This window comes from Onychomys torridus, chromosome 1 (genome assembly GCF_903995425.1).
Source record: "Onychomys torridus chromosome 1, mOncTor1.1, whole genome shotgun sequence".
Classification (NCBI taxonomy): Eukaryota; Metazoa; Chordata; class Mammalia; order Rodentia; family Cricetidae; genus Onychomys; species Onychomys torridus.
In genome coordinates this window covers 94528365-94552763 of record NC_050443.1, presented here as the reverse complement: position 1 = coordinate 94552763, position 24399 = coordinate 94528365, and the positions used below count along the sequence as shown (strand labels likewise).

General features: G+C 39.4%; 1 protein-coding gene across 1 annotated transcript in view; it reads left to right on the top strand.

The window, feature by feature from the left end:
- The window catches only part of Pik3c2a (phosphatidylinositol-4-phosphate 3-kinase catalytic subunit type 2 alpha), a 114739-nt gene that overhangs the window by 23155 nt on the left and 67185 nt on the right, over positions 1-24399 (top strand). Inside the window, exon 2 of the mRNA XM_036190197.1 lies at positions 58-1188. Within this exon, the coding sequence (XP_036046090.1) occupies positions 118-1188 (1071 nt within the window). The 5' untranslated portion in view covers positions 58-117. The remainder of the gene's footprint in view (positions 1-57; positions 1189-24399) is intronic.

Here is a 24399-nt window from a genome sequence, read left to right as displayed (position 1 = left end):
AAAATAAATTTGTATTAAGAAAGTCTAACTGAGTGTTATGTTTATTTTTATGTATAGGTCCTGGTATTTTGGAAGCTATAAGAAAAGAAATTAAGAGGTTTGGTCTGTTTTGTGGACATGGCTCAGATATCTAACAACAATGAATTTAAACAATGTTCATCTTCACATCCGGAACCAACAAGAACCAAAGATGTGGACAAAGCAGAAGCATTACAGATGGAAGCAGAGGCCTTAGCAAAACTGCAGAAGGATAGACAAATGACTGACAGTCCTGGAGGCTTTGAGCTGTCTAGCAGCACTAGACAAAGAACACAAGGTTTTAACAAACAGGATTATGATCTCATGGTATTTCCTGAGTCAGATTCCCAAAAAAGAGCAGTAGATATTGATGTAGAAAAGCTCACCCAAGCTGAGCTTGAGAAGATATTGCTGGATGACAGTTTTGAGACTAGAAAAACGCCTGTATTGCCAGTTACTCCTGTTCTGAGCCCTTCATTTTCAGCACAGCTATATCTTAGACCTACTGTTCAAAGAGGACAGTGGCCCCCTGGATTATCTGGGCCTTCCACATATACTTTACCTTCTATTTATCCTTCAGCATACAGTAAACAGGCCACATTCCAGAATGGCTTCAATCCAAGGATGCCTAGTTTTCCGTCTACAGAACCTATATATGTAAGACTTCCGGGACAGTCTCCATATTTTTCATATCCTTTGACGCCTTCCACACCATTTCATCCACAAGGAAGTTTACCAATCTATCGGCCACTAGTTAGTCCTGACATGGCAAAACTATTTGACAAAATAGCAAGTACATCAGAATTTTTAAAAAATGGGAAAGCAAGGACTGATTTGGAGTTAGCAAATTCGAAAGCTTCAGTCTGCAATCTACAGGTATCATCAAAGTCTGAAGACATCAGTAAATTTGACTGGTTAGACTTGGATCCTCTAAGTAAGCCTAAGGTGGACAGTGTGGAGGTGTTAGAATACGAAGAAGAGAAGAAGAATCCAGTTTTGTTAGCAGAGGATCCTTGGGATGCTGTTCTTCTTGAAGAGAGATCTCCAGCAAGTTGTCACCTAGAAAGAAAGGTGAATGGAAAATACCTTTCTGGAGCAACTGTAACAAGAAGCCAGTCTTTAAACATTCGAACAGCTCAATTTACAACAGCCCAAGGCCAAGTATCTCAGGTATAGTCTCTGATTACTAACTTCTTAAATTCAGTAGGAAAACAGAGTACATCTTTGTGTGAATCATTTGTTGAGGGAGGGAAGTTTTTTTAATCTTGCTTTTTGTTGCCTTCAAGGCTGCTATGGTTTTTTTGTTGTGTGGCTAAAGATTAAATGTGATTAGGTCAACTGAAAAATTGCCTATTTTTCTGTAAGACTATAAATAAAAACCTAGTTAAGCCTGTCTAGTAGCACTCACCTCTAATCCCAGCACTCAGGAGGCAGAGGCAAGTGGATTCCTGTGAGTTTGAGGCCAGCCTGTTCTACATAGTGATTACCAGGCTAGCCAGGACTACATAGAGAAACCTTGTCTTAAAACACAAACAAACAAGCAAGATCAACCTAGTTGAAGATCTGTCATCACTGAGGTGAATTGAAGATATTCTTGGTCTTTCTGTAATATCTTGTATGTATGTGAACCTTTTTTTCCCTCTTATTTTCGGGGCAAGCAAGGAATTTTGTCTGTCACCCATTATACAAATTTGAACAATTTTCTTTTGTTCTTAATCATGAAAGTCACAAAGAAAAAGATAACTTCAGAGAGCCAGGAAAAGGGCCATTTAAATGCTTTTTCTTAAATACCTAAATTGATTGATAAAGGAGAAGAATGGAGTGGTAGGGTAAAGGTTATTACTAGTTTATGTGGTTTTTTAAATTCTGTTTTTTTTTTTTTTAATTAGGATTTTTTTAAAGATTTACTTTTATTTTATATGTGTGGGTGTTTTGCTGCTTGGATGTCTGTGCCTCAAATGTTTGTTCAGTGCATGTGGAGGCCAGAAAAGGGCATCAGAATTACAGACAGTTGTGAGGCACCATATGGGTGCTAGGAACTGAACCTAGTCATTGGTAGGAGCAGCTAGTGCTCTCCATCTCCATTATTTGAGACAAGTCTCAAACTGGCCTCAAATTTGGAATGGTCCTCCCACTGGAGCCTGCCAAAGTGCTGGGATTATAGATGTGAGACACTGTTGGTTAAGGGGTAACTGGAATAGTATATCTTTGCTCAAAAAGAGTCAAGCACAGTTAGGAATTTTCCTTTACAAACATACCATTCCAAATATTTATCTGTAGATCTTGGAAATATTTATGAATGAAAAAAGAATAGCACCCATGCCTGGTAGTTCATAACTTTAATACAAGCACTTGAGAAGCAGAAGCAGGCAAATATGAGTCTGAGGTTAGCCTGGTCTGTATAGCAGTTTCCAGGTCCACCAGGACTACATGGTGAGAGTTCGCCTCAAAAAGAGCAGGGGGTGCAATATACCTGAGTGATCATATGGTTATTTGTGTATAGTTTGTTGTTTTGTTTGGGTTTTGGTTGTAGAGTCTCTCTCACTATGTAACACAGGCTGGCCTGGAACTCATGCTCTTCATTCCTCAGCCTTCTAAGGATTCCTGTTTCAGACAGGTGCTGAAGTGCCCAACTATGTGTACTGTTTTCCATAGTATTTCACCGTTACATTCCTACCAGTGATATATATGAAAGTTCAGCTTTCTCTATGTTCCAACACTTATTATTTTCCATTTTTTATGTTGATGATTATTCTTTAATGGCTTTTGTTTGTTTTTCTATGGTACTATGGATCAAACCCAGGGTCTTCTGGAAGCTTAGCAAGCTTTCTACCACTGAACTATACTGTGAACTATAGCCCTCCATTTTATGTTTTTACTGGCCATTTTATGTTTTACTGTCCTTTGGGGAAGAAATACAAACACAATCATTTTGTTGGCCTGTTAGTTTACTTTTATGAGAAAGAGTCTCACTCTAAAGAACTCTGTGAATCTCCTACTTGCCTCAAACTATTAGCAATCCTCCTGCTTCAGCTTCCCAAATACTGGGATTACAGGCATGAGTCATCATGTCATGCTGAGAAATATCTATTTAAAATCTTCGTCTACTTTTTAAAAAAGTGAATTATTCACTGGGCAGTGGTAGTGTACACCTTTAATCCCAGCACTCAGGAGGCAGAGACAGGCAGATCTCTGTGAATTCGAGGATAGCCTGGTCTACTGAGCAAGTTCCAGGACAGCCAGGGCTAAACAGAGAAACCCTGTCTTGAAAAACAAACAAACAAATAAAAAAAATTTATTCATAGTAGCCTTATTCATGAAGATTCAAAGCAGAAGCAGCCCAAATGTTGAACTGATGTATAGGTTAACAAATGGCATATTTTTTTCTTAGAAAAAAAATGAAGAAATCCTGATACTTACATAAACCTTGAAAATATGCTAAGTGTGGGACTGAGGATTTAGCTCAGTGGTAAAGTGTTTGAGCAAGGCTCTCTGGGTTTATTGCCCACTAGCAGGAAAAACAAACAAAACTGAAAGAAACTAGATCTAAAAATTCATATTAATACATCAAATGTCTAAAATCTCAGAATTATTATGAGTCTGAGTCAGGAGGATTGCCACAAATTCTGAGGCCAGTTTGAATTAATAGTGAGTGCTAGACCACACAGAGTTAAGACCTTGTTTCAGAACAAACAACAAAAATTTCTACTGTCGGGGCTGGAGAGATGGCTCAGAGTTTAAGAGCACTGACTGCTCTTCCAGAGGTCCTGAGTTCAATTCCCAGCAACCACATGGTGGGTCACAACCATCTGTAATGAGATCTGGTGCCCTCTTCTGGCCTCTCCAGCCCCTATATGACACATTCTAAAGAGGCAAGTGAGGCTGGAGAAATGGCTCAGTGGTTAAGAACACTGTCTGCTCTTCCAGAGGACCTGGGTTCAATTCCCAGCACCTATATGGTGACCCACAATGGTCTGTAATTCCAGGCCCAGGGGATCTGATGCCTTCTTCTGGCTTCTAGAGGTATGAGGCATGTACATGATGCACAACATATATACAGACAAAACACCTGTATGCATTAAATGAATTAAGCTATTATGTTATTATTTTGATATAATACTAATATTATAGTTAAGTCAGTTCTTGTAAGATAGGTAGGTAGGTAGGTAGGTAGGTAGATAGATAGATAGATAGATAGATAGATAGATAGATAGATAGATAAATGAATTTGTAAATGGGCCAGCAGGTGGGCGTGTTTGCCACCAAGCCTGATGACCTGATGGTGAGAATATACATGGTAGAAAGAGATTATATTTCCTCACGTTGCTCTCTAATCTCCACATTCACACTGTAAGGATTGTGTGAGCACATACCAAATAATTAATGTAGTTATTTTACTTGATTTGTATATGAGATTACCTGTAACTTTAATATCAAGTGAGGTGTTATGGTAGGGAGAGTTATGAGTGAAATAAGATTGGCCTCATGTTAATAGTTGTTGAAGCCAGATACATAGGCATTTTATATTATTTTCCTTTTATGTGTATTTCAGATTTTCCACAGTAACATTTTATTAGTTCAAGGGAAGAAAGAGAATTACTTGTTAGAAGCAAAGATCTGGTGTCAGGATGTTTTAGACTTAATAAGTTCCTTGTTAAAGAAGATACTCAAACATGTACTCCTTAGGTCTGCTCGTATGTCATTGTGTCCTGCAAAGTTTAGGCCACCAATTCTGATTTAGGGTTAGGGTGAAAGAATGTGGAATTTGAGGGGAAAGATAGTTTTTCAAAATTTCTTCTAAATGGTCCTGATGATACCTAACTCCCTTGGACTCTCTTGAATACCGTTTTTTTTTTTTTTTTTAGCTGAGGATTGAACCCAGGGCCTTGTGCTTGCCAGGCAAGCGCTCTACCACTGAGCTAAATCTCCAACCCCCTTGGTCTCTCTTGATGGAAGACTTTAAAGTTTCCTCATGCCTAGGAGTCTATGAAGCCAGGAGTATGGCAAGAAAAATAGCAAACTAGAACACACTGAGAATAGTTTATTAAGTCCCCTAATCCCATAGTTAGATTGCAAAGACTGGTCACTTTCTAGTCTTTCCTTTGATGAGGGAAGTATGATATTTATTCATGTCTGACCAAGTGAATCTTCTCCTGCTTGTTTTAATTATTTTTCTTCTTCAAATGTACCATCAATACTATCCTGATGTTTTCTCTATGTGTTTCCCTTCAAAAAGCATCTTCTAGGAATAATGGAATGGATAGTTTCTTAAATATAAGGTTTGTCCGTGTCTGAGCTATTTGGTCAACTGGTTGTCACAAACTTCAGGGATTAACTATTGAAACTATTCCACATAAGCAGAGTGTGTTGTTTCTGTGTCTTGTTGGTGATAAGAATTGACCCTAAGGCATTACATCTGCTAGGCAAGTGTTCTATCACTGAACTGCATCCCTAACCCTTTTTAAAAGTTTTCTCACTCTAGCTCAGGCAGGCCTCAGACTTGTGGCTATCGCTTTCCTCAGCTTCCCAAGTGATTACAAGTGTGAACCATCACACCTGACTTTGGGCAGTGTCAGATGTTTTAAATTAGTTAGACTGGGGAAGGATTAAAGAAAAAAGGAAACAAGTTAATGAGAACTATTGGTCCAAGCCAAGTAGGTAAAAGTAATATAATTGACCAGCTGATGAGTTAGAAAAGGAGCTGACCTTTTGTTGTTGTTCTGAGCATACACAGCTTGACTAGTAACACACCATCTGCCATGAAGTAGCTTAGCCTACCTGCCAGGCCTTGGAGTAACTGAACCGTGGCTGAAGAAGCATAATGTTGTTTATCTTTCTATTGTACCTGACTCTATTAGAGCGTATTCTGAGAGGGGTACCAGTAAATGAGTGTCATAAAAAGAAAAGGCAGGCCAGGTGGTGGTGGTGCACACCTTTAATCCTACTACTCGGGAGGCAGAGCAAGTGGATCTCTGTGATTAGAGGCTAGCCTGGGCTAAAAAAGAAAAGACAGTAGTTAGTCTTCAGAATCTTTAGGCATCTGGAAACTGTTGACAAAATTACATTTTTCCCAGAAGAGGAGAATATTAATTATGTTTAAAGTCATTTTCTTGGATCTGAGGGGGTTTTACTTTGTTTGTTTTGATCTTTTTGAGGTAGTCTTGCTATGTAGCCCTGGATGACCTTTCTATATGGTCTAGGCAGACCTGGAACTTGATCCTCCTGTCTGTGCCTCCCCAGTACTGGGATTAACAGACTTGCACTACCATGCCTGGCCTTGATCTACATTTCTTCATCTATGAAATAGTTACACTAGGTAATTTCTGAGATCCCTTTTGGGTACGATATTTAAAATGTGGAAAGTTGCCATTTAAAAGAGGATGATAATCTTTTTGGTAGTTTTCTTTGTTAGTGTGATAGTTGTGTTCATGCTAGGGATTGAAGACAGTGCCTTGTACATGCTGTTGAGCTGCATCCCTTAGGAGGTCTTGTATTTTGAGTGTATATTTTCAAACTAATGCATGGAATAGGATCCCTGAAAGGTATGGTGTTCCTGTAAAGCAAGATGAAATAGTAGTATACCAAATTTTTAATGCTTTAAATGTTTTAAGTTTTCCTTTGTGCATGTTAAGTAAAATAGTTTGTGCTAGACTTGAATTGAGACAAGTACTTGCTGCTTAAAGTTATATTTTATAGAAAAATCCTAAAATCAAGTAAATTCTACTTTTTTTTCCCCTGTAAATTGAGAATTTAGTTTAGTATAGTTCAGTATCCCAAAAAGTAGAACAGGTTCAGATGGGGAAGAAAATCAAGTAGGCAAGTTTGATGTCTAATTATCTATAAGGAATCTATAAATAGCTATTTCATAATAGTGACTCAGGTTGCAAACATAAATATTAGAAGCATTCAATCAGAGTTTGATGTGCAAACTTACAAATACTACAGAAAGGATTTATTTTAATTAAATTTTGAAGCCTATTATTAAAATTTTGAAAGTTCATTTACTATTTATTTGTGCATATGTGTGCATGAGTGTTTTCAGGAGATTGCATATGGAACTACTATATGGATCCCATGTATCTAACTCAAGTGGCTAGCCTTGGCAACAAGCACCTTTACCTTCTAAGTCATCTTAGCTATCTATGTCTTACTAATTTTTTTGAGATAGGGCCTTGAGAATATAGCTCAGGCTAGTCTCAATCTTTCTCCAGATGTCAAGATCTTAAACTGTTTGTGAGATCTTATACTGCTTGTACATGTAAAAGAAGAAAAGTTGGGGGCTGGCAAGCTTAACAACATGAATTTAATCCCCAGAACCTGTGTAAAGATTGAGAGAACTGACCCTACAGTGTTGTCTTCTGACCTCCACACATGCACAGTTATTCTCATACAGACACAGACTCATGCGCGTGTACACACACACACACACACACACACACACACACACACACACCCACACCCTGACATCATACACATGCACTGTAATAACAAAAGAAAGAAAAGAAAGTTTGGTTTATGTAGTCCAAAAGGTAAAGAGAACACCAATAACAGACCAACTTTGGAAGTCATTGGCTTGGGACATTCACATACTCACAAACATTCATCTATGTCTACTTACAAGTATTTCCCTGCAGCTTATGCTTTCTGTTGGGAAACAGCATTGCAGTGCCTATTCTCATAATTACTGTATGTTCATTTCCGGTTAGAAATTCTGTGTATTACAAACCCCGCTGTAAAGGGCATTTTTCTTCTCACTCAGCAGGCTTACTTCCTGTTTCCTCTTAGTGTCTTTTGTTTGGTTAATAATTATCTAAATACTTAAGAGCAGTTTTTGTGTGTGACCAAAACCAGGAAAAGGACCAGCATTAAAAAGATCTTTTGGTATTTTAACCTTAAATCAAACTGGTGGTTAATAACTATTTTAGCTAGTTTGAACAGATTTCAGAGATTTTAGTGGTGAGATGTGATGACTTTCATAAAAGGGATTTTGTAAGTAGGGTGTGATAATCTAAAATATTCTGAACTAGAGAGGTGGCTCCATGGTTAAAAGCATTTCTTGTTCTCCAGAAGACCTAGTTTGTTGTAGAATATTAGTTGAAGATGTGTTACATTTTATGCTATGGAACCTTTTTTTTTTTTTTTTTGGTTTTTCAATACAAGGTTTCTCTGGTGTAGTTTTGATGCCTGTCCTAGATCTTACTCTGTAGACCAGGCTGGAACTCACAGAGATCCTCCTGGCTCTGCCTCCTGAGTGCTGGGATTAAAACCGTATGCCACCCTCCCCAACATATGGAACTTTTTTTTTTTTTTTTTAAGCTGAGGATTGAACCCAGGGCCTTGCACTTGCTAGGCAGGTGCTCTACCACTGAGCTAAATCCCCAACCCAGAACATTTTTTTAGTAATGCAAAGATGTGTTGTATTCTTTTATGTTGTATTTGTCTAACTCTGCGAAGCTGTTACTTTGACTGCCTAAAACACCTGATTGGTCTAATAAAGAGCTGAATGGCCAATAGCTAGGCAGGAGAAAGGATAGGTGGGGCTCGCAGGCAGAGAGAATAAATAAGAAGAGAAATCCTAGAAGAGAGATTGAGAATTGAGAGGAGAGGAAGACTCCAGAGGCTGGCCACCAAGCTACACAGCAAGCCATGGAGTAAGTAAAGGAAGTTATGTAGAGAATAGAGAAAGATAAAAGCCCAGAGACAAAAAATAGTCGGGATAATTTAAGAAAAGCTGGCTAGAAATAAGCCAAGCCGGGCATTCATAAATAAGAATAAGACTCTGTGTGTTTATTTAGGATCTGGGTGGCAGGCCCCCCAAAGAGTACAAAGGGCAAAGGTTAAAAAAACAAACAAAAAACAAACAACTGTACTAATTCAGTTCCCAGCATCCATGTGGTGGCTGACAGCTATCTGTAACTCCAGTTCCATGGCATCTGATTCCCTTTTCCGGCCTACTCAGGCACCAGGCATACACATGCAGGTAAAAAATGCAATTATTTAAAATAAAAATGATAGTAGTTAAATTTAAATTGCAGCACTTGAAACATCAAGAAAGGAAGATCAGGACAAAGTGTGAGGCCAGCCTATTTTACATAGTTGAGTTTGAGGTTATATAATAGCTATAGTATAGCAACACCCTCTATTTTTATCATTTCCTTCATTTGTTTGTTTGTTTGTTTTACAGCCCTGCTGCAGTTTCCCTTCCCTTCTCTCCTCCCAGTTTTTCTCCCTGTCAATCCTCATCTTTTCTGTTCAGGAAAGGGCAGATCCACCATGAGTATTAACAAAACATGGCATTTCTAGTTGCATTATGACTAAGCACCTCTCCATGTATCAAGGCTGGGCAAGGCGACCCAGTATGAGGAGTAGGGTCCCCAAAAACTAGTGAAAGATTCAGAGAAAGCCCCGCTTCCCACTTTTAGGAATTCCACAAGAAGACCAAGCTACACAACTGTAACATATATGCAGACTGCCTAGATCAGTTCCATTCAGGCTTCCTGGTTTTTGGTTCAGTCTCTGTGATCCCTGATGAGCCCAGGTTAGTTGATTCTGTGAGTTTTCTTGTGGTCCCCTGTAGTGGGTAGCCATTCCAGCCTTGGCCTGGAAGTTCCAACCCCCATTGAGGCTTCGGTAATGGTCACGCCTACAAGGCAGGGCAGAGAGGGGACACTGAAGACCCAGGATCTCACTAGACTGCGCCACACCTTTCCCAGACCCTACAACCTATCCCTTCATTTGTAAGTTATCCCACAAAATAAACCTCCCTTTTAAGTACGTGGAGTGGCTTTAATAATTTCACCAATAGTCCCCTTAACCCCTCTAGCTCCTACAATCCTTTCTCCTCTTTTGCAAGATTCCCCATATTCCATCTAATGTTTGGCTAGCAACTTCTATTTTTAAAAATAAAAATGTAGTTTTATAAATGTGGATACTGGATGTTTCTGAAAGTGTATTGTATTAAGAGTCTAACTTTATATATTATTGGCAGAATATCTGGCATGAACTTTTCATTTTATTTCTTTTGTTTATTTGAGGCAAGGTCTCATTGTAGCTTTGAACTCACCATGTAGCAGAAGCTGGCCTTAAACACCTGGTCTTCCCCCTTCTACCTCCCAAATGTTGGGATTGTAGGCATGTATCACTGTGCCATTAATTTTCTTACTTTTTTTTCCTTTCATTTTTCTCTCATTAATTTTACAGAAGGACAGTTCAAAATGTTCTTATTTTATAGCTGACCACATTTAATAACTCACATCTTTGGAAAATTAAATATAAGTTGTAGAGACCCACAGAGGTTTCCTAGTGAGAACTTACTCAGGGTCCAAGAATCTGAGCTTGCTTTACCCAGCAGGGCTGCATAAGGGGATGATTTGACCATGGGCCTGGTTACCAGGTATTTAGAAGGCTCTACACTTGGCTGTGCAGTGTACTTTGATCTAGCAAGGGGGAGGTCTTTTTCCCCACCCCCTGGCATTTTTATAAAAAGCCCCTTTGAAGAGTCAGAAGGGGCTGTTGGGTTTTGATCCAGGTCCTCCTGAAGCTATCCTGTGTTTTTGTCTTTCTCCTCTTTGCTATTTTTCTATCTAATTGTTTTCTTATCCCTCTCTCCTCTTCATAGGAACCCTGGAAAAGGTGAGAGCTAGCCTCCCACAAATGGCACCAGAACTTGAAACTTGGGTGCAGAGGAAATAAATGAGAGTAGAGAGTACCACTGAAGCAGTTGGGCACGTCCAGTTATGATTTAAGGTTAAAGTGGTAGTATTTTATTCTTCCGGGAGCAAAACTGTAACTAGATAAAGCAGAGCGGCTAAAAATTAAGCTGAAGCAAGTAATAAAAGTTAGGCTGTCTCTTTCTAAGTTTTTCTCTTTTGTGCTCTCTCAATTTCTGTCTCTAAAATTTGTTGAAAATACAGGGTTAGGTATACAGATATTGTGTAGGCTTAATAGGAAGGAATTTCGGGTAAGAGTATAATTTTCCTATTGCCAGACCTGGTGCACAGAAAACATCATCCAAGAACAAGCAGCCACTACAGACTTAGCAGTCTGTGAAAGAAAAGCCGATATGGGGCAGGGAAATAGTAGACATATGCTTGAGTATTCATTTTTTTTTCTGTTTGTTTTTTGTTTTGTTTTATTTGTTTGTTTTCAACTGAGGCTCTAACCCAGGGCTTTGTGCTTGCTAGGCAAGTGCTCTACCACTGAGCTAAATCCCCAACCCCAAGTATTCATTTGTTAAGAGTTTGAAAACTAGATAAGTTAAGGTAGAACAGCAATAAGTACAGTGGTTCTTAGAGTTCATATAGGAACTGTGTCCTTGATTTTCCAACTGTAGGACTCTGGACACAGACTCCTGGGGGAGAATTGGAGTCAAAATGCAACAGTATTATGAGGAACATGGGCCAGAAGAAGATTCTAGTGGAAGCTTTTGGCCTGTGGGCACTAATTTGGGACAGTTTAGATCTGAGTCCTGAGCAGCAGTGGGGATTTTTCCCTGAGGTGGATATGAGCAAGACAAAACCCTCTGCTCCACTGGAGCCACTAGATGGGAGCATTGTTAAAAAATCATTCAATTGGGGTCAGTTCCCTCTTAGCCATGAAGCTGAGTTTAAGGAGCAAAAGTCTTGGGAATGAGACAAGGGAGGAACTGAAGGGCTTGAGAGGCTTATTAATTTCTTTCTCAAAAAACTGGAAGCTCTTCAGGTCTCTCCTCAGAAGGATACTCACCTTCCTTCTGTAGGGACGGAATTAGACTCACCTTAGGAGTCATCTATCAGAATGACAAAGTTGTTCATAATTGCCCTGGAGCAAAAGCCTCCCCAACCAATGCAAACCCTTGCTGCTAGTCCTGCATCTCCCCTTCAAGCCAGTATTAGAGAAGCAACTAGCAGGGGAGGAGGTGCAAGGATTTCAAATGTTCACCATAACTGAGCAGCAGGATGCCCAGGGAAATATCATGCAAGTGCATGCTCAGATTCCTTTTAAACAACTTAAAGAATTAAAAATAGCATGCAATCATTATGGCCCTACAGCTCCATTTACACAAGCACTGTTAGAAAGCCTTCCTTTAGAAGCCCTGCCTCCTGGGGACTGGAAATAAATGGTCAGAGCTTGCCTGTCAGGTGGAGATAGTTTGTTGTGGAAAATCTGGTTTGTGGAGCAATGTCTGCCCACAGCTGAAATAAATCAGGTCCATCGGATTCCTATTCCTTTTGATATGCTTGCCGGAGAAGGCCCTTATTGGGAGACAGGTCAACAGTTAAATTTTGATGTGGCAGTGTATGCTCAGGTTAATGCAGCTGCCAAAAAGGCTTCGAATAAGCTTCCATCGTCTGGAAGACAGACTGAGTATTTATCAAAGACAAGGTAAGGGCTTGATGAATTATTTCAGGATCTGTTTCTAGGCTAATGCAAACAGCAGGCAGGCTAATTGGAGATTCAGAAGCTAGATTTTTGCTTGTTAAACAGCTCGCCTATGAAAATGCTAAAGCTACTTTCAAGCTACTTTGAGACCTTTTAGAAAGAAAGGAAACATCTCTGACTATATTTCACTTTGTTCAGATTTAGGGCCTTCATATAATCAGGGGATAGTCATGGATGCAACATTACAGGGAAAAACAGTCAAGGATGTTCTTTTCCATCAAAGAAACTATGGTTCAAGACAAGGGAGAGCTTTTGGACCAATAGGAAGTTGCTTTAGGTGTGGCCAGATGGGATACCAGGTCAAGGGATGTCCTGAAAGGGGAAAAAGCTTAAGGGCAAATAAGAAATCAGTGTTATGCCTGAGATGCAAAAGAGGGAAGCATTGGGTTAATAAGTGTTTATCAAGGATGGATTCCCAGGAAAATCCTTTTCAGGGAAACGGATGAGGGGCCAGTCCTAGGCCCCAACAAAGTAGATCTTTAGAGTAATTCTGCAAGCTGTCTCCCAGCAAAGAGATTTTATTCAGAACCTCTACACAGCAACCCCAGGCAGTGCTGGATTAGGTCTCAGCTCTTCCATCTATACGGTTTTGACTCCTGAAATGGGGATGCAGACACTCCCTACTGGTGTTTATTATGGGCCTTTGCTGGAAGGCACCGTAGGGTTATTGTTGGGAAGAAGTAGTACCACGATGCTGGGGGTCTTTGTTGCTCCTGCAGTAATTGACACTGATTATGTGGGAGAAATTAAAGTAATGACTCATTCACCTAAGGGAATTTTTGTAATATAGATAGGCCAGAGACTTGCACAGTTAATTTTACCTCCTCAGGTACAAACAAGAAATCCAGTTAAAAGGGGTAAGAGAGGAGAAATTGGATTTGTTTCATCAGTTGCCTATTGGGTACAAGCCATAGGTCCACAGTATCCAGAACTCACTTCGTTATAAACAGAAAAAGTTTCTCAGGTCTTTTTAGATACTGGTGCAGATCTGTCTGTTATCACTGTTAGTCAATGGCCTTCCACATATTCAAAGATGGAAACTATTACAGAGCCGAAAGGGTTTGGTCAAACTCAGTGTCCTAAACAGAGTAGCAATGAACTCTCCTGGAAAGATGAGAAAGGTCATGAAGGAACTTTTTGGCCATACATTGTCCCTCACTAGCCTGTAAATTTGTGGGGTAGAGATGTCATGAGCTGTATGGGAGTCTGTTTAGCCCTGATACAGTGGTCACTAAACAAAAGAAAGGTTCCTGACCAGAAGTTAGTAAAACAATAGTGATGGTCAGATGTCATCCTTGCTCCTACAGAAAGGGCTAATAGGGATGGATTAGAGTATTTTTAAGAAGGGTCATTGAGAAGCCTGTACTCCATGCAGATCCTATAACTTGGAAATCTGACCATCCTGTGTGGATAGATCAGTGGCCCCTAACAGAAGAAAAAATACAAGACATCCAGCAGTTAGTACAGGAACAGTTGGATGGTAGCTCTTGTATATTATTAAAGGACCAGCCTTAATAATATACTTTCCAGGGGCTCAGAAGAGAAACTATGAACAGTGAGATTTATTTTCAGGAAAAGAATCTCACCACACTGAGCTCTTTAGTCCATTTGCTTTAATTCCTCAGGGATAAAATCCTGTCTACATAGCTTCAGTTCTGTCCTCGTGCCTAGCTCCTTTCTTGCCTGATTTCTCTCTCTATTTACCTACTGTCCCCTCTAAGTTCTATCTTAATTCTCTCACCTTAATTCTGCCTCATCTTGGTCCTTCACATCTCATTCTTACCCAGCTAGTATTTCCCCATCTGGCTCTTCCTCATCTTCCATCTTGTCCACAAATTCTTCACTCCTATCTTCCTCTCCATCTCCTTATACCTCTAGGTCCTCTCAATTCGCTGAGGTGTTCAGTTATAAACCCAAACAATGGTGATCCTCTGCCAGAGCAAGGTCACCAGGCTTGAATTCAGGTAAGAATTTTCCTCAGGTTTTACAACCTGAAAACGGAGTGGTTAAAGGAGGAGGTCAGTTGAGAGCTAATGATCGGTTAGTATATCAAGAAGGGGATCTATGTGCTCAGTCTACATTCCTAGAAGTGGTTAGGTAAGAAATTATGAGTCTATTAGTAAGGCTGTAAGAAAGGAGGGTCTCACCCTAAATTGCACAAGAAATAAAGCTATCCGCCTGACCTAGGAGACAGGTGTTGTTTCGTTTGGCCTTGGATGCTTAAGTCTGTTCTTAGTACAGAGGTATCTCTGATAAGGTACTTTTGTCCCTCCATCCATCCTGGCCAGATGCTGCTAATGACAGTAATTACAGGGAAGCTTGAACTGGGGTTCTGGCTATGCATAGCTGTCTTCGCAGAAGGTTATCTGAATATTCCATTAGAGGGGAAATGGTGCCCAGTAAATGATGAAAAAGCTACAATAGCACGAGAAACTCATAGGAGGAAATGGCTAATAATCAAAAGCCAAATATCATCAAGGCTCCTTGAGCCTCAGCTTGACCTGGAAGGCCCTTGGCTTCTTCCAGGTATTAGCTTTGTCATAATCAACTAAAATCCTACTTCATATATTTTTGTGGCTTGTAGCAGGTGGCCATATTGAACCTTCTAATTCTCCCTGGAATTCTATTTTCCTGATCAAGAAGAAATCAGGGAGATGGAAATTATTACAGAATTTAAGGAAAATTAGTGAGACCATACAGACAATGGGAGCTTTGCAGCCTGGATTGCCTACCCCTACAGCCATACCAGAAGATACTTACAAAATTATTTTAGATTTGAAGGATTGTTTTTATACCATCCCTTTGGCTCCCCAAGATTGTCAAAGACTTGCATTAAGCATCAGTTAACTTTAAAGAGCCCATGAAAAGATTTCATTGGAAGGTTTTGCCCCAGGGAACGGTCAGTAGCCTAACATTGTGTCAGAAATTTGTGACTCAAGCTATCCAAAAGGTTAGAGATCAGTTTCAGCAAGTTTACATTATTCACTATATGGATGATACTTTGCTTGCATATAAAGACAAAGAAATTTTGTTTGACACGTTTGGATAGCTGTCTTACTCATGCAGGGTTAATTATCGTATCAGAGAAAGTGAGCCACCTTTTCAACATCTAGGATATATATTATACCCTAAGGAACTAAGGCCTAAAGAATTGGAAATAAGAAAGGATAGGTTAAAAACTTTAAATGATTTTCAAGTTATTAGGGGACATTAAACAGTTGCAACTTTATTTAAAATTATCTAACGGTGATTTGGGACCTTTAAGTGATATTTTAAAAGGAGATAGTGATCCTAATTCACCCAGACAGTTAACTGAAGAAGGTAGACAGGTTCTTCTTCTTCTTCTTCTTCTTTTCTTTTTTAAGATTTATTTATTTATTATATATATAGCATGTCTGCCTGCATGCCAGAAAAGGGCACCAGATCTCATTACAGATGGTTGTGAGCCACCATGTGGTTACTGGGAACTGAACTCAGGACCTCTGGAAGAGCAGTCAGTGCTCTTAACCTCTGAGCCATCTCTCCAGCACAGTAGACATGTTTTTTTGCAGGTTGGGAATACTATTTAGTATCACCAAGTACATTATATTAATTATGATCTACCTTGGCATACATATGTCTTGCCCACTAGACATACTCCTATAGCAATATTATGGCAAAATGGTCCTCTTTTATGGTTACATCTTCCTGTTTCACCAGCTAAAGCATTAAATCCATGTTAGGAAGCTGTAGCTTGTTTGGTATAGAAAAGCAGGATTGAATATAGATGTTATTTTGGTAAAGAACCAAGTGTAATCAGGGTTCTTTTTACGAAACAGCAAATTGATTGGCTTTTTCAAAATAATGATTCTTGGGCAATTGCCTTTTATTAGTTTTTAGGTCAAATTGATAATTTCCAGCTGATCAATTGTTACAATTCGCTCAAATGCATTCATTTATATTTCCTAAGATTGTGATGAAATATCCTGTAAGAGATGCTATGCTAGTTTTTACTGATGGTTCTTTCAACGGGAGGGTTGCTTATGTTATCAATGGAAAAAGCTACATAGTACAAACAACCCTAGCTTCTGCACAGATAGTGGAATTATGGGCAGTGAATATGGTTTTTTAGTTTCTTATAGATAGTCCATTTAATTTATATACAGATAGTCAATATATTTATAGAGCTCTTCAAGTTATAGAAACTGTTCCATGTTTAGGGACTAGTAATAGTCAAGTTAGAATGCTGTTTCAACAAATTCAAGATGCTGTTCACCAAAGAAAGCTACCATGCTTTATGGATCACATTAGAGCTCATTCCAATCTTCTTGGTCCTTTAGCTGATGGTAATGCAACAGCTGACAAATTAACATGGATGATAGCCTTATCCCAAGTAGAAATAGCTCAACAGTCACTTGCTTTTCATCATCAAAATAGCAAAAGTCTAAGATAGCAATGCAGTCTTACCAGGGAAGTTGCTCAACAGATACTTAAACAATGTGGGGTGTGTCCAAAGTATTTTCCTGCACCTTACTTGGGGGTAAACCCTTGAGGCCTTCTTCCTAATCATTTATGGCAAATGGATGCTACTCATATTTTAGAATTTGGCAAGTTAAAATATGTACATGTAACTATCAATACTCAGGATTTTTAATGGCTAGTGTGCTATCTGGAGAAGCTACAAAGCATATAATTGCTCATTGCCTGAAATGTTTCTCCTCTCTGGGGATACCAACAATTATTAAAACTGATAATAGGGGCTGGAGAGATGGCGCAGTGATTAAGAGCACCAACTGCCCTTCCAGAGGTCCTGAGTTCAATTCCCAGCAACCACATGGTGGCTCACAACCACTTGTAATGAGATCTGGTGCCCTCTTCTGGCCTGCAGAGACACATGCAGGCAGAATACTGTATATATAATAAATAAATAAATCTTAAAAAAAAAACTGATAATGGTTCTGATATAGTAAAGCATTTCAGCAGTTTTGTTCCCAATGGCAAACTGAGCATAAAACAGGCATTCCTTATAATACTCAAGGACAAGGCATAGTGGAGAGCTCATGACAATCTCAAGATGCAGCTTCAAAAAATTAAGAGGGGAGAATTGTACCCTCAGTCACTACATAATGCATTCATTCTGAATTTTTTGAATGTGGATGTCCGTGAGCAATCCGCCATGGATAGATTTAGGCATGATGGCACTTGAGTGACCTTTGCTCAGGTGAAATGGAACGATCCTTGCTCAGGATTATGGAAGGGTCCCAACCCTGTTTTAATATGGGTTCAAGAGCATGTTTGTGTTTTTTCACAAGATGAAAATGGAGCTTGATAGTTGCCTGAGCACTTGGTGCAGTGCTTGGAACAGAGGAATGCCAGCTCTGATAATACCATAGCTGCTGACAATCCTCCAGAGGAGCTAAAGTGAGAGCAGCTGAACCAATGTTCCTGATCCATTGATGTTCCATCCTGCAGTCTCGGGAAAGCAAGAGACTAAGGGGGCCCTCCAGACTGTTGAGAAGGAATTTGAGACAAATGTTTTGTCACTATTTGGTATTCAAGGACTGAGACTGTGAAAGCTGGAATGAAACAGAGCCACATAACTTCTGGTTGCTAGTGGCAAACCAATATGTGGCTCCTTTAAAAGACAGCTTCCCAATTCCTACTAGCTGAGCAGAAAGCTTTTCTAAGAGTTACAGCAGCTCAGTATGGTAATTCCACCTTTGTCCTAGGGCAGCTCTCCTAGGGAAAGCTCACTGAAAATGCTTCTGCGGCTGAGAGTGAAGCTTCAGAGATGCTTGTTTGAACTAAGTTGAGTTGTTACATTCAGGGGAGCTGCAACAAATTGAGACTCCTCATATTTGGAACTGTTTGCCTAAAAGTCATTATGACTTGGATTGCTAAAAGGGCCTTCAGGGCAGCTGATGAGTGAGGCCCTGATATTGGGCTGTCAGTGGAACTTTAATACTTACTAGAACTGACTTTTTTGAGCGTTTGTAAACCTTAGAAATGAAACTGTTTTGAGTTCACCTACAATTTTAACTGTGGTGACTCATGATTCATGTACCCTTTGTCTTGTTGGAAGAAAATATAAATAGTTCTGTTAAGAGATCTCTTTTAGAATGTTTGCTAAAGTTTGTACAGTGTAAATAGTCCTATGGATGGAAAGTTTGCTTTTGGATGTAAGTTTGTAAGAATTGTAAATATGTATAGTAATATTCATGCTAGAATTATGTTAGCCTGTTGATATTAATGAACCATGGTTTGGTGAAGCTAAGGGAGTCTTTGATGCAGTTTTATCAGGAGCTTATTGATTTATTTGATGCATTGGCATCAAGAGTTTATTGATTTTAAAAAAGGGCTTGATGCAGCTAATAGACATCTTAGACCCATTCCAAAGGGACATTCCATCTTGATCATCCTCTACTCCTTTACGGGGGATGTGGCAGCCATAGGGATTGCTGTGGTTGTTCCAGCTACTTGCAAGTGCTTAGTAGGGACCTGAATCAGAGCTAAGTTAAGCTCTGTATTTTCCCCTGCCAGAGGCTGGTAGTCAGAGATGGGTAAAGTCCTTCTTGCTAGCTGCCAAACTAAGACAGAGTATGCTTGATGGAAAGTGTATCTTCATGATAGGTAAGGCTGATTAGGGGAGAAGGACTACCTAAGGCAGGCACAGGCTATCTGAAGGGTCTGAGGGGCCCTTTAATATATTAAGAAGGGGGAGCTGTAGAGACCCACAGAGGCATATGCCATCAGGCCCAATCCATACAGTATTCTTGAGACAACTTTTTGTTTGTTTGTTTGTTTTGTTTTTCAAGACAGGGTTTCTGTGTAGCCCTGGCTGTCCATGAACTTACTGTAGACCAGGCTGGCCTCAAACTTACAGAGATTCACCTGCCTCTGCCTCCCAAGTGCTGGGATTAAAGGTGTACGCCACCACTGCCCTGGGAAACATCAATTTTAAATCAGAGAATATATGATAAATTTTTGTGCTAAATACATCCCATTTAAGGCCAAGCTCCTAGGTCTCTTACTCTCTGCAAATTGTCCAGTTGTATGTCTCTATGTTAATTACCATCTACTGCAGGAAGCTTCTCCATGGAAGGTTAATCACTTCACTGATCTATGAACAAAATGTCATTAGATATTGTTTTATTGAAGTATTTGTTTAGCAGAATGATAATGATAGGTTTTCCTATAGGGCCCATGACCTATCTAGTCTTAGGCGCTAGGCCTTATTCATAGTGTCTGTTATGGGTTTCACCTCATGAAAGAGGGTTTAAATCCAATTTTTTGAAAAAGTGGTTACTTCCTTTACATTCATACCACTGTTGCATTAGTAGGCATTTCTTGCAGGTTGATCACTGTAGCTCGTAGGTTTTTTAGCTGGGAGAAATTGATAATTATTTTTCTCCTCCAGTAGTGTGTATATCACTTTCAAGTCTTTGACCACTGGTCAGTAGGAGTGAAGCTTCCAGTTGAGTAGCAGCTCCATCTTTCCATGTTCTCTATGATGTAAGTATGTGGTGTCTTCAGCAATAGGTTGTGGAAGGTAACCAATAGCATTGTCAATAGCCTGTGCTGTTTCAGGGAGGGGGTGTCTACTAGGACTCCTTTGGCCAATATTTCAAAAAGATGTAACCTATTTAATACTGGGGATTTTATTTGGGAACATATGATAATCTTGGAGTATTCTTGGAGTATTCTCTCCCATTTCTGTCTTTTATCTTGATTGGGGCATGAATTGCTCAGGTATCTGGGCAAACGTTATTCTGAGAATGTCTATTAGAGTATTTTTGTGTGAAGCTAATGCTTGAATTGATAGATTTGGTAAAGCAGATTGCCTGCTTTCTGTAAATAGATCTTAGCCAACCAGTTGAGGGCACAAAGACTAACCCCCTTTCTTAGTCAGTGTTCTATTGCTGTGAAGAGACACCATGACCAAGGCAACTATTATAAAAGAAAACATTTAACTGGGGGCTTGCTTACAGTTTCAGAGGTTTAGTTCATTATCATCATGGTAGGGAGCATGGCAGCACACATGGCACTGGAACAGTAGCTGGGAGCTACATCCTGATCTGCAAGCTGAAAGAAAGATACTGACTGGGTATAGGTTGTTTTGAAATCTCAAGGACCATTCCATAGTGACAACATCCTTCAAGGCCATTCCTACTCTAGTGAGTCCACACCTCCTAATCTGTCTTATATAGAGCCACTCCTTGATACCTAAGCATTCAAATGAATAAGCCTATGGGAGCCATTCTTTTTTTTTTTTTTTTTTTTGTGGAGCTGAGGATTGAACCCAGGGCCTTGCACTTGCTAGGCAAGCACTCTAACACTGAGCTAAATCCCCAACCCCCAATTTGGCAGTACTGTCTGAGAACTTTCAAGCTGAAAGATTGATTTCCATTTACATATACATGCCTGTGGGCACATCACCCTCTTGCCTTTAGATTTAGACATGGCACATTGATTTTTTTTTTTCCTCCCTGTATTTTTAAACCTGCCAGACTCAAGAAGAAGAAGGCAGAGATAGCTCTCATCTCTCTACCTGTCAGCTTTAATTCTTGGTGTGTCCCTTAGCTTTAAAGAGACTATCTTCTATTGGTGGAGCTTAGTTAACCCCTAGTTAGTTCCCTTTGGTTGAGGTGTTGCTCTTAAAATGATCATAATGGATGCCAACAGTAATCAGAAGAAAGAGATACATCCTTTAGAGAATTCCATAAGTAGCATGATGTCCAAATCTGTTTTTATCTCTGGAATTTCTAGAATATGTCATTTTTAGAAGAGAACGTTTGGGTGGTGACCTAAACATTTACTTGGAATTCCAAACATGTTTACTTGAAAACTCAGTATCTTCCCCTACAGAGATTTTTTTAAATTTTGTGTATTGGCTAACAGTATTAACAATTTTATTCATTATTGTATTGAAGACTATTGGTGTCCAGCCTCTGATAGTCTTTTTCCAGGGTTCCAGAAGAGAAGCTACCAGCGGCAAGAAGTAATCTGAGGGAATGAATCTAAGTACACCAAGTTCTTTAATCTGGTCACTTTATTTTATTTATTTATTTATTCGTTCATTCATTTATTCTTGGTTTTTTTGAGACAGAGTTTCTCTGTATAGTTTTGGTGACTATCCTGGATCTTGATCCGTAGACCAGGCTGGCCTCAAACGCACAGAGATCTGCCTGGCTCTGCCTCCTGAGTGCTGGGATTAAAGGCGTGCGCCTCCAGTTCACTTTATTCTTCTAAGACAAAATTCTGTCTACACAGCTTCAATTCTGTTTTCATACTTAGCTCCTCTCTGTCTCTTCTCCTCCTGTCCTCTGGTAGTTCTAAGTACTTTCCATCTTGTTCTCGTCTTCGTCTTCATTTTTCTCTCTCTTTGTTCCTTTCCTTCCTCTTTCCATGACTCATCTCTTTACCTACCATCTTCAATCCTCTGGCTCTGCCCCTCTCTGGGGCAAGTGTACTCGGTTGCTAGGTAACCATTCGTCATAGCTTGAATGCACCTGGTATGTAAAAATCCTTTTGTTCTGAGTAAATTGTTCAAGAGGAAGTCTAGAGGTGCCACTTGGGATGTGAGAGAAGGGGATCTGAGCTTAAATTGCACAAGAAATAAAGCTGTATACCTAATGTTTGCCTGGCCTAGGTGGTGTCTCCAAATGGATATTTACCTTAATTCAGGAGACTAGCAGGTGGTCTGGAATGCTTATACTGTCTGCCATTTGTCCTTGGATGTTTGATAGGTATTTCAGATAAAATACTTTTGTCCGGAGCTGACCCTGCCTTGGATGCTTGCTAAAGGAGATAATTACAGAAGGCAGACATCTGATTCTAATGCTTTAGGAAGAAACATAAAGCCTGGATGCAGAAAACCTTGCCTGTGTGACTATTACCCAAATACCTTAACTGTGTATGCCCAAGGAATGATCAATCCACACTGTTTAGAAGTTCTTAGGAAAAAGAATCAATTGGGGAAGCTTTAATAGTGCAAATGAAATTCATAGCAGAAAACAGCTGATATATTCAAAAGCCAAGATAACACCAATACTCTCTGAGCCCTGGCTTCCTCTGGAAGAATCCTTGACTTTTCCAGCTTTGCCATAGTTAGCTGAATTCCTACTTCATATTTCTGAGACCTATAGCATTATTGTGTCTTTTTTATTTGTTAAGAAAAAATGATTGAGCCAGGCGGTGGTGAGGCAGAGGCAGGTGGATCTCTGTGAGTTTGAGGCCAGCCTGGGCTACCAAATGAGTTCCAGGAAAGGTGCAAAGCTACACAGGGAAACCCTGTCTCGAAAAAAACAAAAAACAAAACAAACAAACAAAACAAAAAAAAAGAAAAGAAAAGAAAGAAAAAAAGAAAAAATGATTGAGAGTGGAGAAATGGCTCAGTGGTTAAGAGCACTTGTTTTTGCAGAGGACCTGGGTTCAACTCCTAACACTCACATGAAGGCTCACAACTATCTGTAACTCCAGTTCCAGAAGATCTGATGCCCTCTGCCACCCTCTATGGGTGCCAGGCATGCATATGGTGCACAGACATACATGTTAGCAAGACACCCATACACATAAAATAAACAAACAAATAAGTATAAGTAAGTAAATAGGCATGCACATGATATACAGACATACATGTTAACAAGACACCCTACACATAAAATGAATGAATGAATAAATAAATATTTAGAATATACAGTATGTTATAAGTATTATTTTCAGACCAGATCTCTAAAGAACTTGATCCAGAAGGGGGATCAAGATTGAAAACCAACAGTAACAAACAGAAAGCCTTGAGTGCCAGAAAAGAAAAGTCTTCTAGATTAATGTAAACAGGGGGCTGTAGATTTGGCTCAGAGGTTAAGAGCACTGACTGCTCTTCCAGAGGTCCTGAGTTCAATTCCCAGCAACCACATGGTTGCGCAAAACCATCTGTAATGAGATCTGGTGCTCTCTTCTGGCTTGCAGTCATACATGCTGTATACATAATAAATAAATAAATCTTTAGGGGAAAAAAAAAGAAAAGAAAAGAAGGGCCTCATTAATAAAAGTTATCATGAAAAATACACACTTTAATTAAAAAATCTAAGCATGCCCTTAAGGAGATTGGAAATCTATTCAACAGAGCAGGTTTCATGTCATTGTCTCCACAAAGGCCACAGTATTGTTTTCTAACTTTCTCTGGTTTGTTCTTGGGTTGTTGTTGTTGTTGTTGCTGTTGTTGTTGTTTTTTGGGGTTTTTTTTGTTGTTTGTTTGTTTGTTTTGAGGTGGGGTATTTGCTTGCTTTGTTTTTGTTTGGTTTTGAGACAGTTTTCTAATCTCAGGCTATTCTCAGACTTACTGTGCTGCTGAGTGAGGCTGGACATAAACCTCTGATCCTTCTGCCTCTATCTCCCAAGTTCTAGCAGGGAATGCCCCCTTCCCCAAGTGCTTCCCCCCTTTTCAGGGAGACTTTTGATTGTGAATCTAGTCTTCCATATCCCCTTTGTAAAAACAAGTTATAATAGTACCCATCTGTTGAAGCTACTTGATAAGCAAATAAATGTGTGTGGATTTTTTTATAGAAGAGTCTGATAAAAAGAATCTGAGTACCTGTCAGTATTTGTTACAAGTTATTTTTTTTTTTTAAGATTTATTTATTATGTATACTGAGTTCTGCATGCATGTGTCCCTGTAGGCCAGAAGAGGGCACCAGATCTCATTACAGATGGTTGTGAGCCACCATGTAATTGCTGGGAATTGAACTCAAGACCTTTGGAAGAGCAGTTGGTACTCTTAACCACTGAGCCATCTCTCCAGCCCTACAAGTTATTTATAAAATAATACTAATAATTTAAAAAGCTTGTTTTAGAGAATTAAATATTAATGAAAGTTGCTGCTAGTCTTAAGATTATTGAAGATCCATTGTTAAATTCTTTAAATGTTTTGTGTGTTTTTAGAGGAAGCAAAATATTCAACAAATTGAACTGATTGACAGTTGA